This window comes from Centruroides vittatus, unplaced genomic scaffold, assembly GCF_030686945.1.
Source record: "Centruroides vittatus isolate TY-2023 unplaced genomic scaffold, ASM3068694v2 scaffold_324, whole genome shotgun sequence".
NCBI lineage: Eukaryota > Metazoa > Arthropoda > Arachnida > Scorpiones > Buthidae > Centruroides > Centruroides vittatus.
Genome location: NW_027122701.1, coordinates 1,478,330 through 1,495,839, shown reverse-complemented (window position 1 = coordinate 1,495,839; position 17,510 = coordinate 1,478,330). Strand labels below are relative to the sequence as shown.

At 30.6% G+C, this 17,510-nt stretch overlaps 1 protein-coding gene across 1 annotated transcript; it reads right to left on the bottom strand.

The window, feature by feature from the left end:
• Window positions 1-10,650: 10,650 nt before the first annotated feature.
• Window positions 10,651-11,393, bottom strand: LOC136988179 (neuropeptide-like protein 31). Its single transcript, XM_067286007.1, has 3 exons — window positions 11,238-11,393; window positions 10,909-11,140; window positions 10,651-10,821 (listed from the first exon to the last, which is right to left on the bottom strand). The coding sequence occupies exons 1-2, from the start codon at window positions 11,247-11,249 to the stop codon at window positions 10,913-10,915; spliced, it is 240 nt and encodes a 79-aa protein (XP_067142108.1). The 5' UTR covers window positions 11,250-11,393; the 3' UTR covers window positions 10,651-10,821; window positions 10,909-10,912.
• Between the last annotated feature and the right edge of the window lie 6,117 nt (window positions 11,394-17,510).

Sequence of the window (17,510 nt, the reverse complement as noted above, 5' to 3'; positions counted from 1 at the left end):
AAAAGAAATGAATTGGAAGCTTCGAAATTTCGCAATTAATCTTAAAGTATACAAAGAAAAATTTTTTCGTAATATTAGAATTAATATTTTACATTATTTTATAATAAATTTAAAAATTAAAAATTTCAATACGCAATTATTACATTTGTTTTATAATAAATTCTAATTGGAACGCAGTAAAAGCCTGATTTGTTAATTTGCGAAGGAGGTGATAAGTCTAATATAAACCGACCAGACGTCTGGAATTAGGCGTGACAGTTCCGCTCTTAAAACTGGAAAATATCCAGCTTCTAGACTGTTTCATAATTATATTCAAAAATAACCAATATTTATTGCATGAATTGTAAATTAAAGATGAATCGCATATAACTTACGGCATAAACATTTTAATATATCAATTTATAGAAACAGTAGACATCGGCGATGTATTGCTCAGTTTGGCAATCTGTCTGTCGGAGAAAGTGAATGTGTAGATGTACGTGACGTCTTACGGATAAGTTATAAAAGAGGAGTTTATGGTGTTTTCTAATTATCCGAGATATTTTATAAAAAGGAGATTAAAGAAAACAAAACTACCTTCGAAACCTTAATTAAACGTTTATTTTCGCTTTCGCTGTTAAGTCGTTATTTTGTAAACAAGAGTATGTTATATGGATAAGCGCTTATTAGTTGTTCGTCGTCGATGAGGCCGGAATTGACGATCGACGATCGGAATCACATGACTTATATGATGTCACGGCGAAGCGCCCGTCTAATGTCCCGCTTTTTACACTTCAGGATTTAGTCACTGTATCTAATTGTACCAGATCTGGACCTAAGGAGTATGAAGTTACAGGCTATTAACTATATCTTCAGACTCCTATGCATTTTCGTCGTCATCTTACTGCAGTACCGTACTGTATTGCATTGTCACATGCATGAAAAAGAACGCAATTATTACTCCCTGTAAACTCTCTTTAGTTCTGGTAGTTTCCAAAATTAAAGATGGCGCAAAAAGGTCAACGCTTTTCATCGAATGCCGAAATTCAAGTTGCTGTATGGAATAGATAAGGAAAAACCCGTTTTTTTCACGAACGGAATGCAAGAATATATTGAACATTTAGAAAAATTTTCCTTTCTAAATGATTACTATGTTAAAAAATGGATAAGTATGATTTAAAATAAACGATTTTTACTACAGTTTAAAACTGGTTACACGATTCTACCTTTCCCTAAACTAATTTTATAAAAATAAAGACCGTATTTATCAATCAATCCTCCCATGAAATTTATTATTAAATTAATATTTAAACGCGTAAATAATCAATCTAAATGAAAAAAATATTATACAAACTTTATTGAAAGCTATATAATTTATTTTATACTCTAAGATAATTTTATATTGTTAATTTTAAAAATTCAAGTTAAACAAATATAAGAAATTTTAAATTAAGAAAACTGAAAACAACCTGTAATTTCTTTTCAGTTTACATAGAAAATTATTTTCATTTATCCAGAGAATCCAGTACCAAAAGCGCCTACAGGTTTTATTTCGGGTAATGTATCATTCACAGGTTCGGGTGTGGTATGGATCTCTTCTGCCTTATTCTCGTCTGATTCCACATTTACAACAGGATCTGCTTGTTCCGGTGCTAAATCTTTATCATTTGTTTCATCATGTTTAGGAGCACTTTCATCCTTATTACTATTTTTCGGTGGAGCATTTTTATTAGCATTAATGACTGAAAGAATAACTATCAATACAAAAATCGAGACCTAAAAATAAAAAATAAATAATATACCAAAACTTTAAATTATTTCCATTTTATAGAAATGTGAATATTTAATTATTTAAAATACATCTTACCAAATTTTTCATGTTGAGACCTTAGAGAAGACTTCAAATTAAATAGTTGTTGCGTCTATGCTGTGTAATAAACAAACTAGTGTGTACAAACTAGTATAGCAACATCAGTGCTGAACGTCCTTCACCTGACGTGAAAGTATTCATCCTCTAAGGTGTAAGCGAATAAACAAGTTGATTTAAATATATTATTTCAGGAGATTTCTGTCTAGTTTTATTTAGTAAATAAATATAAAATTCTTTCAAGTCTTCAAAAGTTCTGACATTTTATAGCATCATTTTATATTTGAAAACAATTAAAAAAAACGTGTTAGCAAAATATGAATATAATCACTAAAATTAAAAAAATAAATTCTTTAATGTTAACTTTATTATAAACAATTAATTAAACAAAATTTGTGTATATCAAATTAGTTAAAATTATCTTGCAATACTATTAAATATCATTTACAAAAGTTTTATTTTACTTAAGCGTTTTTTAAGACGTTAAAATTATGAAGACCTAGTCAATAAAAGGTAGTACATTTAAAGCATATTTCTATATAAATTTAATCATCAATTTAATTTCAGGGAAGAAATCTTTTAATACTTGACATATAGGATTTTTGTTTTTATTTTAGTAAATTCGATGTTTGATATTCAGTACATTGTAGTACCGGTACATATAATGCCATAATATGAAACGCTTTTAGCAAATAACACAAAATATACAGGGGGTATTTGAACTCCTATCAGAAAATTTGCATAGAAAAACTACATACTAAAATCAATAAAAAAAAAGAGCTAGTAAACATGGGTTCCAAAAATAACCAAAACTCTGTAGGCTTGATTAACAAGTCAGACTACTGTCCATTGACTGAGTACCCCCCACTTGTTCAAAATGGTTTCCCTGAAATTCTAAACAACTGTTATTAGTCCGCATGATGGATTATCAAATATACCAGATTGTTGCCGACATTCGTGAAATGCCTGAACAATTCGTTTCCATAATTTATCATCGTTTAATAGGTTGCGAGTGCATTAGTTGTTTTACATGGTTCCAGAAAAAAAAGTCAACGGATTGACATCGGACTGATCAAGTGAATTGGGTCAATATGACTACTCCACAGATCCATTTCCACCTATCCACATCGATTTCAAAAATTTTCTTCTGAATACTGGCAGGTTAATATGCTAATATGCGACGGTACGCCGTCGTTCATGAACCACATATCTGCATTTCGTGCAGATATGTGGTTCTAGTAACGTTATGAAGAATCTCGGAAAGTATATTTGCCAATAGCTGCTCCAAAAACTGATGGTTCAAAGGTCCTGTGAGACGCGAACATAGGATATATGAATATGGACCAATCAATTTATCCCCGCAATATCCAGCTCAAACACTGATTTCTCAGTTTATCCAGCTCAACACGTGATGATTAAATATCCTGTCTCTAGCAAACGTCGCCTGGTCTGAAAAGAGACCTTTGGAGAGGAACTGGCATATATATGTGCACATTTTTAACAAAAGGATATTGAGTAATCTTGGAGTTTCAATTCCGGAACACACTGAAAGTGACAGGGACACAGTTCATTTTCATTCAAAATTCTCTATAGTCATATGACTAGCCCGCTTTACAGTAAAGCTGCAATCCTCCAGATGCTAATTGGAGAATGATTGGAACTCGATTTAGGAGACGTTCCACCATTTAAGGGTTCCGAGTGGCTCTTTCATAAAGCTAGATGTTTGCTTTTTCACATTAATGGAGTCGTAAATCAATTTTGCTAAACATTGCAGGATTGGAATTCATCGGTTTTGGTACAGATCTTGGTAATGTTTACGGGTTTCAAAGGCGTTTCCATTTATCTTACTATAACTTAAGTGCATGTCTGTCATTTCTGCAAATGTTTAATCATTAGACATTTTAACGCCCGTTCACTGTGTTGCTAACACACAACCACTGCTGATAATTTTCTCAGACGCATCCAAGCTTTCTGCTGACAAGAAAATATTTTCACATTGCATATTTTTGGTATTGTTCACGCCTTGGAGCCTTCGTATAGCTTTAGTCTGCCGATTATTTTTAAAACGGGTGATTTTAGGATTCATATTTACTAAAACATTTTTACTTCTTTTAGTATGTAGTTTATGTATGCAGATTTTCTGACGGAGATTCATATTCTATACTGTACATTCTCTATATATATACAGTAGAAATCGGTCCGTTTACGAAATTCCCGCCTGAGAAGTTTGCCTGTATATATATCACAATGATATAATAATCACAAATATCACAAAAAATCAGAAAATTTTATGTACAGAATTGACTTCAATTATCAATGTAATCACCGTTGTTGTTTACCACTTCCTGCCAACGCTCATGCAAGGAATGGATGCCATCTCTATAAAACTCTGGCGGTTGCGACTCGAAGTTGGTCAGGCTGGCCTCCAAGTCGGCTTCATTGTTGAACTCCTTGCCAGCCAGGTGACGGTCGAGCGCGGCGAACAGGTGGTAATCGGAAGGTGCAATGTTACAGCTATACGGCGGGTTGGGCAAGACTCCCAGTTCCGGTCCAGTAGCTTCTGGCGGGTTTGCCTAGCCGTATGTGACCGTGCATCGTCATACAGCAGGATGGTGTTATAGTGTTCCGGGCGAGTCTCCACCAGTTTCTGCTGCAGACGTCGAGTTATTCGCAGTAGAAAGTTGCGTTGATGGTTGTATTTTGCGGCAGCAACTCGAACATGATGATTCCTGTAGAATCCCAGAAAACAGAGAGCATGATCTTCTTGAGTTAGGGATCTCCACTTTTGAAGCGTTCGTACCAATAGTATGCAGTTCTTCTGGCGACAGTGTCCTGGCCTAACTCAGCATTGATGTCAGTGATAGAATTGGTTGCTTTTTTGTTGGAACGATAGTCATAAACGAGGAGCAGGCGAACTTGCTCTTTGGTTAGCGGATGTTGATTGGTCATGGTAAAGTAGAGTGAGAGGACTGGATTTGGTATTTTCTTATAGCACGTACCCCGACCTGTTTATACACTACCATGGAACATTCTAGAATGTTCCAAAAAGTTATTCTAGAAAGATCCAAAAAGTGCGAGAACTTTATGTTCAATCAGATAATAAAATAAATAAAACACAAATTTTGAATTTCGTTAATGGGTTGAGCTCTTCAATTCAATTTAAGATAGTTTATAGAAAATAGAAAGCAAAGAAAAAGTTGAATTATTTAGATATTTCAATAATTAGAGCGGATAATATGTTTACAATAAAAAAAATATGGAAAGAATTGTAATACTCAGAAGATAATAAACTCTAAATCCTACTGTCCATTGTCAATAAAAAAAAAATTCTTTTATTTTAGAATTATCCAAAATATGAAGAACAACAAATGCGCATGATATAAAAAAAATCAAAAAAGTTAAAACAAAAATTTTAATTGAATGATTATCCAAATATATTCATAAATAAATTCACAGATTATAGATTATGTCGCTATAATGTTCAATTTAAGAGTAGTGAACGTAAGTACCGGTACATGTCCTTTTCGTACATTCGTAACACAGTGGTACCTCGTACTTCACTCCAACTCTTAAGCGTCCGAAGTTACAGTCGAACGACTGTAACTTCAGACGCTTAAGAGTTCGAATGCAAAATTCGACAAAAATTTGCTTCGAAGTTCGAATGATGCTTCAAAGTTTGAACTGTGTGCAGAATGAAATATGCACTCGAAGCGTAAAATAAGCTTCTGGACAATGAATACAATCTAAAATTAGCAATAATGTGTTAACATTCACAACGGTTATAATTAAATCACAATATGTTAAGTAACGACTGTTAAAATACGCAAAATCTTTCTGTTCAACCTAATATCACCTTTACTTATTAATCATGGCATCCGAGAAGTGCGGTTCCCACCAATGGCCGAATGAATAAAACCACCGAACACTGATAGCTGGATTCGGGCCTTGTCAACGGACTGGCCACGTAGAGCGTTCCGTTTTTCTTTACGTTAGTAACACCTAAATATGGGTCAGTTTTCCATAAAAGTATTCCCGGGAGGCACTCTCCCCTCGGCAGGTCGCCCATGTGTCACGTTGCTATAACCAAATAAACCAAACTGAGAAACCGTAAACAAATAAACCGAGAAGTGTGTGGAAGCAACAAAGTCTAACTAGTAAGTGGAAGGCTTGAAAAAAACTAAAATGAAGAAAAGGAAGGAACTTACCGCGAAGCATGAAAGCGGTACACGTGTGGCCGATCTGTCGGCCATATTTTAGATGCCGAAGTCAACAATACGCGACCAGTAAATGCAATTTTTATTTAATTATAGATTATTTACGTATTTTGTGTATTGTTTTAGTGTTTTTATTTATTTTTTTGGCATTTAATTGTGTTGTTTTTATTTTAAATTATGTTTTTTGCTGTTTTAAATTTATCGAAATGGATATTATTTAGGTCGGAGAATGGACTAATTCACTTTCAATTATTTATAATGGGAAAAATTGCTTCGGAATTCGAACGGTCTCTATGAATGAATTAAATTCGAAGTACGCGGCATCATTGTACAGTTCTTCCAACAATGATAGAACATACAGTGATTACCTGGAAACTATTTATTACTAAGCTCATCCAGAAAGTAAGTACCGTTTGGGTATTAAAAAAGATTTGCAATTTGTTTTCATCTGTATTTTATTACAGAAAAATCTACATACCTTAAGCTACTTTTTGACATATTCACCATGCGAATTAAGGCATGTGTCATATCTTGGCACTAATTGCAACATACCCGCTTCGTAGAATTCGGCCGCCTGCGACCTGAACCAGTTCTGGACGTTTACCTTGATCTCATCATCACTTGCAAAGAAATTTCTTGAAATGAAAAAACAAATGGAAGTCGGATGGAGCTAGGTCCGGACTATAAGGAGAGTGACAGAATTGTTCCCAGCGAAATGAATCAAGCAGCGTCGTCGTTACGCGTGCGGTATGCGGTCGCGCGGTGTTATGCACGAACACAATGACAGAAGTCAGTAATTCACGCCTTTCGTTCTGTATTGCGCGCCGTAACTTCACAGTAAGGTATAGATCTCATCATCACTTGCAAAGTGATGATGAGATCAAGGTAAACGTCCATAACTGGTTCAGGTCGCAGGCGGCCGAATTCTACGAAGCGGGTATGTTGCAATTAGTGCCAAGATATGACACATGCCTTAATTCGCATGGTGAATATGTCGAAAACTAGTTTAAGGTATGTAGATTTTTCTGTAAAAAAATACAAATGAAAACAAATTGCAAATCTGTTTGAATACCCAAACGGTACTTACTTTCTGGATGAGCTTACGGTACTTACTTTATTTTAATGTAATTGTAATGAAATCTTCTAGTATGTTTGGTAGCAAAATATCAACAATTATTGCACAAGTTTGGAGAAAAATGATTAATAAACAAAGAGATACTATTAGCAAAAATAGAATGTCCAACATTAATAGAACATCTTGACTTATAATATCTTTAAATTAAAATTAGTAGCTGATTGTATTGCTATTTTGTAAACAAGCTGAAAAATACGATTAGACATTGAATTAATCAAAGATTGCAGTCGTTCTTGTGAAATGTTTTTCCCTGCTTCGATGAGAGCAGCCTTTACTTCAGTGACGGTCTTGTATTGCGTTCCACTGCTAGACTTTTGGAAAACCAAGTCACCCCAAAGATTTTCAGTTGGGTTTAAATCTGCACTAAGGGGTGACCAGTTCAAAAGTCTCTTTATTCTTGCTTTGAAAAAAGGATAACGTTGATTTTGATACACGGAAGCTTTCATTATCCTGCAGGAATTCAAAGATTTGTCCAGTTTTCTGTCCTTAAGTTTGAAGCTGCCTTCAGACAAGCTTCTAATATGTTTGAGAGTTGTTTCGACTTTCAATAATTACTAAATCTGTCTTTCCATTCTATCCAATTTCCGCCCAAGTTATGAGTGTACCACCACCAGCTACTCTGTTTGACTACTGCTTTCGATCTAGTCTTTTGTCTGCCCAATAATACTTAAAACTGTCACGTCCGTCGAGAATTCCACTTTTTCTCATCCGAGAAAATTACTTTTCGCCATTCTTCCCCTCTTTCAATGTTGTTTCTGGCAAACTGTAATCGAAGTTCTTTGTGTTTCTCCTTGAGCCGGTTGCCTGTCTTCATTTTGATGAACGAAACAGTGTCTGTTGATCTGAAAACATCGTATATTGTTGATTTACTGCAGCTCAGTTTCATTTCATTTTTGATTTTTTGAACGGAGTGTACGTCAAACAATTACACATCGTTCTCTAGGTGTTGTCGAACTCTTGCGTCCACTGTTCCGTTTTCCTCTTCATTACTCCATTATTATTGAGATATTTTGAGATTTTTGAATGAGGGCTTCCCAAATTTTTAGCAATCCAAGTTACTTTACTCCCTTCTTGGGGAAATACACCAATTTTGATCTTCTCTCCTACAGTTAGGTCTTTCCCCTGCCCCATTTTTAATAGTAAGGTATTATGCAATTTACTAAACCTTTCTTTTCACTTGTTGATAATATTTTTTGAAAATTTCATGGAGTCTAATCATTACTTTTTGTGCAATTAATTTTAATCAGTACATTCTATTAATGTTGGACATCCTATTTTTGATAATAATATCTAACTCTTTTCTTCATTAATCATTTTTCTCCAAACTTATTCGATAATTGTTGATATTTTGCTATCAATCGTATGAGAAAATTTCATTAAGGTTATATGAAAATAATAAAGAGTTTCACTCTATGTTCTATTATTGTTGGAAGGACTGTATTTCAAAATGTAAAAAAAGTTTTTTTTTAGAAATATGGAATTACTTTGGCAGTTAAGTTAAATAATTTATCAAAAGATTTATTTAAAAAACTGATAAATTTGTGGAGGTTGAAAAATTAAATGTTTCTGGTGTAGTATATAAATTGAATTGTACGTGTAACGATAAGTTTTATTATACAGGTGAAGCTGACAGATTATTAAGAGTACGAATAAAAGAGCACAAAGCTGCAGTCAGATTACAGTACGAGCAATTACCGTGGTTTATGCATTGTGTAGAGAATAATTGTGATATAGATAATAAAAATAATGTAAAAATATTGTGTAAAAAATGGATAAATATTTAAGACGATTTAAAGAACATGTAATGATCATTAATAGTAAAAAATGAATAAATTTAAATAAGGAAATGGAAATAAATGACGTATGGTGTGATGTGATAGAGATAAAAGTTGTAAGAGTAAGATGACGAATTGACTTGTATTGGTGTTGGTTTTTGTATGAAAGTTGCTCAAGGTTTCCTTATTGTAAGAAAACAGGTAAAAAATAAAAACATATATTGTAAATTATTATTATTTTACGTATGCAAAAAATATATTATTTTTAAAAATTTTTGTAGTTGCCTGAAGAGGGAAGTGGTCTCCCATCCGAAATGCATTGCAAAAAAAACGATATTTTTAGAGGTTTATTAAGTGTTCTTCTTTTTTTAAAGACCGAATATAACAAACGAGACGAGAAAAAATGATTAATAGTTTCTAGTTTGTTTTATTAGCCAAAAATAAGAATAATATAATCCGTTTCCATAATAATTATTCTAAAGTATTAGCGTAGTTCACAATATTTTCTGCTGAAATAATATCATCATCATATATTAATAGGATTAACATATCTAACAAAAAACTTTATACCTTTTAGATTACGATAATCAATGTCTGACATATAGATTTCTGCTAACATTGTTCCATAACTGATCCCATATCTATTTGCATATGAAATTATTTCCTTGTTTCAAAATATTTACCAGTATTAGATTCACAATATAATGAAATTTTATACTTATTTAAGCATTATTTAATTATATTTAATTTTATAGATTAGTACACCGACTTCACATCTAAATTCATTAATTTATATGACAAAGTAACTAAGATGATAAGGATAATTATATTTAAATAACAATAATAAGGTACTTAAAAGATAATGTTATTTTGTAGAGTTGAAAAATGTTTTACTGCATTTCATACAGTATCTGTTGGATAGCCAGCATTTGTTTTTGTCCAGGAACACAGTTTTTTCTTCGCGCAATTAAAATTATGAATATTCTTATTCTTATTACCTTCATTAAAATATTAAGCAAAGCTTATATGTAAATAGTGAATTCATAAGGAAAAAAGATATTTAATTCTAAAATTTTTATTTGAGGTTAAATTTTATAAAAATACTATATTTAATATTAAAATTTTTTCCATTTGTTTTCGAAGTATTCTTTTGAATTTTTATTCTGTTTAGAGATGATATGAACATATAAAGTACTGATACAAATTTCCGGAAAATTAGATTTGACTTTATAAAACTTTTAAGAGTCGGTGCTAAATGTTTGAAATATCCTGGCAAAGTTGCCAATTGACGATAAATTTCCTGAATCGTTAAATATTTTAATGAGAAAGTTTAAGTATATGAACACTAAGGAATGTTTAAGACCTGGAAGAAAAATGCTTATAGGATTGGTTTGGATTAATTGAATAAAGCAAAGCAAGAGCCTCTCGAGAGGACTTTCTATAGGAAATGGCTTTTATTTAGGTGTTCGACACGTGGCTATGATAGATAGTCTGTAATTTTTATATTGTTTATTACAAATATAGGAGCTACTTTTGTTTCATTTATAAGTTCTTATTGATGCTCATTTTTCTATCGCCCTTAAATCTCTTTTAAAGAATAAAATAAACTTTTTCATGAACATTAAAAAGCGCACATTAAATTTATTATGTTATTTAAAAAATAAAATAAACGAAAGTCTATTTAAAATAATATAGGAAAAACATTTATTTATACAAAGTTTATCGTTATTGAATTTATATATTACAGAGATGTTAATACAAGATTTTGCATAAATTAATCTTGGCAGAGAAAGTTTTCAAGTTCAGTTGCGGTAAAGACGAAATGATATTTTTCAGCTTACGTTTCCCTATCTGAATATAAACAAAGAGACGCATATTTTAATTATTTTAATATGATAAAATTATAATTTAATAAAAAATATATATCCATTTACTTACTCATTTAACCTTTAAATTTTCCGTATCCTCCATAACCACCAAAACCTCTTCCAAACCCACCGAAACCTCTTCCAAATCCTTTTCCATAACCACCGCCGTATCCACCATAACCGCCGCCGTATCCACCATAACCACCGCCGTATCCACCATAACCACCGCCGTATCCACCATAGCCACCATATTTAATAGCCATAGCGGCCATGATGACAGCAGATAAAACGAATAATATAAACTAAAAAATAGTATTGTTATTAAATCTTATATTTATCTTTAAAATGATTATAATATTTGTTTATATAAATTCTAAAATTAGTTATACTAGAACTTACCAAAGTCTTCATATTGGAAATCTTTGAGATAATACAGTTTTCGATGTACTGTATACTGAATGCTAAGTTACATTTTTGGGCCTATATATATTCGTTTGAAAAGTTAAATTTCGGAGAACGAATTAACAGTTTTAAAATCCTGTCCAATAAAACTAGTGAAAAATTCCCGGTTGTTTCGAAAGAAATTTGAAGGTCGTACACTCACCTAAATGACGTCGCAATTTACTATACAAAGGTCGAAGAATCGTCCACATAAAAATGTCTAAAAGACACCAATTAATTGGGATTCCCGAACTTTCGTGGATTTACAGGGGCAGCCATGAATTTTGATTTAGCTGAAAATTCCCCTTTTCACGAAACTTTACGAATCGTTGATTTCGATTAAATAATTTCATTCAAAAATCTTATTTCCTGTAAATTTATCCAGAGATTAATGTTTGTACTTTCAATTTGACGGCTGGATGGCCGGCAGTCTCCCGCTCGGGGAGACCAAGGATCGAATCCGGAAGGCCCGAAAGCATCCCTAGGATTTTTCGGGAGTGGTCCGTCTGGATATGTCGGATCCCGTCCCTCGCCATCTCCATTGTGGGCCTGGCCGTAATGAGCTTGTTAAAAAGGCACTCTTAATGTCCACAGGGCGAAGTTTAAAAAAAAGTACTTTCAATTCAATTATACTTTATATTTCTACAGAGATAAATATTATGAAAATTTCTTTACGTGCTTTAATATCTAATATGTTAATTGCAACTCAACTACATTTAGTTTGTTGATAACAATTAAGTTATTGTTATTAATTGTTTGTTTAGTTAAGTTACGGTGACGCAATACTTGGGCGATCTGCCTAGGGGAGGCCTTTTTAAGGGTAACTAGGCCCTATTCAGACGTTACAGAAGTGGAGAAAACCCGGAAAACTCCACGTCCTGGCGAGGCGCGAACCTACGACCGAACTCCCAGTGTTTAGGGAACGGAACCGGTTGGCCACTGGTGGGCCTATTATTATTAATTCTAAAGTATTTGTAAAAAAAATGATTATTTTATTGTCTGTAAGTTGCTCTGCTTCTGCAACAGTGTAACAACTCTTAGTGCTAATAAATTTTTGTTTACGAATAAAAAAATTATACCTTAACTCGTTTTTAATTTTTTATAATAAATAAATTAAAGACATGAATATGATTTTACAAGCTTCCATTGTAATTGTTTTGACATAGCCTGTATGCTTTTTAAATTAATTTATTTTTTATAATTAAATATTTACTAATTTCTAATGTTTTTATTTGATATTTCTAAAAAATTCATTTGATAATATCATTTATATTCACGATAATAATAAATAAATTTAAAACGTAATAAAACAACTTGTAATTTACAAAACGTAAATACGTATTGTTATAAACAAAATAATATTTTATTATAAAATGCCCTTGAATTTTTGCAATTTAAAAACATATTTTATGAGGATATTGATTAATAAAATTCGAATATAATTTTCAGCTATTGAACAATTGTTTTAAAATAATTGTTTGGGGGATTTTTTCATCACAAAAATTAAAAAGAAAATGTTCGTACATATTTAACAGAATATTATGAATTGCCATAACGTAATGAATTGCCCTCTTAGTGTCCGCGGCGTAGGAGATAGAAATATGTAGGTTTGCACGCTTTAATTCGAACCTCCCGTAATATAATGGCAATTTATTTAAAATATCATTGAAGACGATTTTATAAAAAATAATGTATCTTTTTGAATATTAATTTATATGAATATTTTATTCTTGCATTAAGAAACAAACTAAAATAAGATTTAAAGAATAAGAAAATTTTATCAAGATTTTTTTTTTGTAGTTTTAAAAGGTAATGTTTTGTAATAAATTTTTAAGTAAGTTTTCATTAAAAAAAAATTTTTATATTTTCCTCGCGTGCATAAACGCAATTTAAAACTGAAGCTTACTTTTACCTGGAAGTAGCCTGGAGCACTTTTTGACAAAAGTAAAATGATGCAATAGCAAGCACTTAAAATTTATTTTATATAACATAAACTTGATAATTAAATTAAAACGAAAATTTCAAATTAATAATCTTTATGGAAAAATTACTTTCTCATTATCAATTTCAACTTGTATTTCAGAAAATTTAAATCAATTTTTTAATTTATTTAAATAGCGATATACAATTATAAGTTTACACCTTTGCAGTTGCCTTCTCCAAATCACTTCTCTTATGACCTTTATACTTAAAACCTTGAAAATTGTAATTGTATGTATGAGTTAATTGCAATTTTATTTTTATAGATATGTTCGTAACGAAGGACGAAAGGGGGAAAAAAGTTATTTAATGGATTAATTAATCACTAATGGCAAAAGGTTATCATTTTGTTGAAAAATCAATATTTTAATTTTGTTTTTGTTAAATTATGTCAAGTTTATTACGAAAATTAAATTTAGATTTAATAATTTATAATGTTATCGTTGCTTTTATAATCAATTGAAATAAAATACCGATTCTGTAGACAGTTCTCTGCGATAAAATAGTGTCTTTAAAACGTTCGCAAATCTATATTAGTAATAATATAATTAAATTTAAAGTAATATTTATTTGTTAATTAATGAATTTTCTACCTTCGTTTATCGTATGCAACTTTTTTATAATCACCATTAAGCTATTATTTACTAAATTTCTCTTGTAAAATGCCCACTAATGATCGAATGGATCAAACCACCGAACATTAATAATTTGTCACGGGTTCGATCCTAGAGAACGAGCTGGACACATTAAATTTTCCGGTTTCTCCACGTGTTTAACAACTAAATACACTTAACTTCGCGTTGCCCTTCAGCACCTATCCTATCGTAAAATAACAAAAACTAATTATTTTTGATACGCTTAAGAAAAAAATCCATTTTTTCTATACCTTAATAATTGATAAAATAATATTACAATTCTTCGAATTTTATTGTCTTTAAAATAGAATACTATAATGAAAAATAAAAAGCTTCATAATATTACTTTATGTCCTTCAAATAAAGACTTTTTTTTTAATAATACAAATAAATAGCATATTTAAACATGATCAAATGTCCAGTTATTGAAATTATCTATATATCGTTTATAATAAAAAATTAATATAAACAAAACTAAAAATACTGTAGTAATTAAACAGGTAAAATGTTTTTAAAAATCCTTGAAGAAAGTATATTCGTTATATGTACAATATTGGATAAGTGCTAAATGAAGAGATCAATATCAATATATTGATCTATCTCCGGACAATGAAATTAATAATAATAATATCTATAATTAATTAGCTATTAGAAACAGTTGAGCATTGTATATTGACATTTAATATGATATTAATTAACTGATATTTATAGTTTATAAGTTACTTAATAAAATATAATACAATAATAAAAACCAGAATCTTATATAACTAATAAAACTTCTAAAATGAAATAATAGTCATATTTCCTTATTCCAAAGATAATTTGTGTGTGTTTTTTCGTATTTAATTCGAAGAACTGGAAATAATAAACAAGATTATTAATATTCCAAAGCAGGTACTGGGTCATACGAAGTTTAAGGTGACGTTGAAAGTAGGAAAAACTTTTAAAACAATTATTTTATTATTAGACATGCCAGTAAATAATGAGGATTAAATATTACATAATTTATTTTAATTTATTAAAATCTTATCGTGTTTTAATATTTTCGTTATGTGAATTTTAAATTATGTTAAATGAAGAAGTAAATTATTTTAATTGTATATACAAGGCATTGATGCTATTCAATTTTAGTAATTAAAGGTCAAGGGAGTGGAGTGATAAATGTTATGTCATATTTCGAGCGGGATCAGACTTATTAAAAGTTTTATTCGTTATTAGCATTTACAATTTCTTTATAAACGCACTCCTACTCCAAAAAAGGCCTTTGTAATAATTCTGTTGGTGTTTAATCGATAAGAAGAAGTTCGAATCAGGTTCGTCCTCCTATCTTGTGGATATTTCTTCCATTCAGTAGAAAAAGAGACAAAAATAGAAAAAGAATATATTATTTTATTCCGTATATGTTCGAATTTAATTGAATTTCTTGTTGAAATCTTGAAGTCGTGTGTCGTATCTGCAGTAGGGTCGGACTTAATGACGATTTTACTCGTTATTAGCATTTAAAATTTTTTTATAAAACCTATTCCTACCTTCAAAATTAAGCTTTATTCTATTTTATAATAATTAAAAATATAAAAAATTTTAAATAAAATTTCATAATAGATGGCGCCACCAAAATTTTAAATATTGCCGGGAAAGTTAAACAACTCGTTGCTGAATTTTTTTTTTTTTTTAAAGTTACTTCAAATGATCTGTTTTTATAATTCCTATCCGACTTAAATATAAAATACCATTTCCAATATAGGATATGGTTCCAGTCATGACAAACGTTTAGCCACCCCTGATATATACAGTGTAAATGATCTTTTTAAAAGGTTAAACGTAATGAGTAAAAAATAAAATCTAATTATAATTTATATCAAGAAATGCTTTATACATTAACACGCTATTGTTTTTTTTTTTGCAATAAATTTTATAGATTTGTTCAATTGGGCTTTAATGAATGACAATAAGAAATGTTACTACTCAACTCTGCCAATATATTGATTTAACTATCTTTTTGTTGATCTAATTAGGCAATAATTTAATTATCAGGTTGTGCAATATTTGATAGATTATTGGATGAAGTGCTAGAACAATAATACAGATTATTGCACTAACAGTTTTGATGTAATTGTCAGATGTGTTCTATCTGATAATTAAATTATTGTCTAATTGGACTAAAATAAAAATCGGTTAAATCAATAGAGTTGAAACATTTTGTGTAAACAAAACTTTATATATATTGATATTTTTTTTATATAAATTTTTATTATCGTTCTAGTAGTTTTAATTATTGTCCTTAAGACAGGTGCCCACCAGCGGCCGAATGGACACTAAACACTGGTAGTTAGTTGGTCGCGGATTCGAACCTCACCAACGGGCTGGTCACATGAGGTTTTCCAGATTTGCTTCACCTGTCTAACACGACCAATGTCTAATAGTGACCAATTTCCTATAAAAAAATTTTTCTCGTCCCTTGGCAGATTGCCCATGTGTTGTTCTGCCTTATTCCATTCTATTTCAGTCCGAAGACATCAAGCAGTTGTCTATATACATAATTCATCCTTCTCTCTCAATTTGTTGTTTCGAATTTTGTAATCAATCTTTAGTTTACTCGTATAGATTTTTCACATATAACTGATATCAATAGCATATTAGTCTATATATATTGGGCACAATATATACGATTTGCTTTAGAATTAGAATTTTATATCTTTAATTAAAAATGGCTTGATTACTTACTAATAACAACGTATAAATACATTGATACTGTTCATTTTTGAAAGAGTTGGGCATTCCTTACAGATTAACGTTTAGTGTTTTAAAGTATATTTTATAGAATTATACTAAAAGAAACACAACAAATATTCGCAAAATTTAACATTTCTATAAATTACAGAAAATTTTTACAATTAATTAAAATCGCTCAAGAAAAGTTTGTCATATTTCATTAAACAATAAATAATAATTGTTTTTGGCTCTTTCCTCCCTGTGGGCACTAAAAAGACTTTTTTCCCACACTAATCGTAGATTTGGCCAGACCCACAATGGATTGGGTGGTGGGGACAAGGCCCAATATATCCAGGGCAGACCGTTTATGAAAAATTCTTTGGGTTGATGGGATATGGCAGCACAACACGTGGACGATATGCCAAGGGGAATCCTTCCGAGAAGACTTTCTCTGGAAACTAGCCCCTATTTAGATGTTAGCCCTAAAAGAATCGTTTTCATTTCGTATAATGTGTTTTTTATAAATTTATTAATTTTAACTTAAAATTAACCAAAACTAGCGCCAATCAAAACATTATAAGTTTGATGTTAACGATTTGTTCTGCAAAAGAAAATAATTTGTGTAATGCAAGGCATGAAAGAAATACTTTATGTAGACATTGGATTTGATATTGTTAATTTTATATTTTGGCATCAAAATAAAATTGCTTATTATTTAATAAAGAATGGCCAAATTATGACTATAAGAATTTCCTGATAAAAAGTTAAGCTTTGATGGTCTCATTGGAGATGATTCTTATTTGTGAGAACTAATAGATTAAAGATTAACATATAAAGTGGCAAGAAGGCTCAATTATGATTTAATTTTGGAGATTTTGAAAAATAAAAACGATTTGTCAATAAT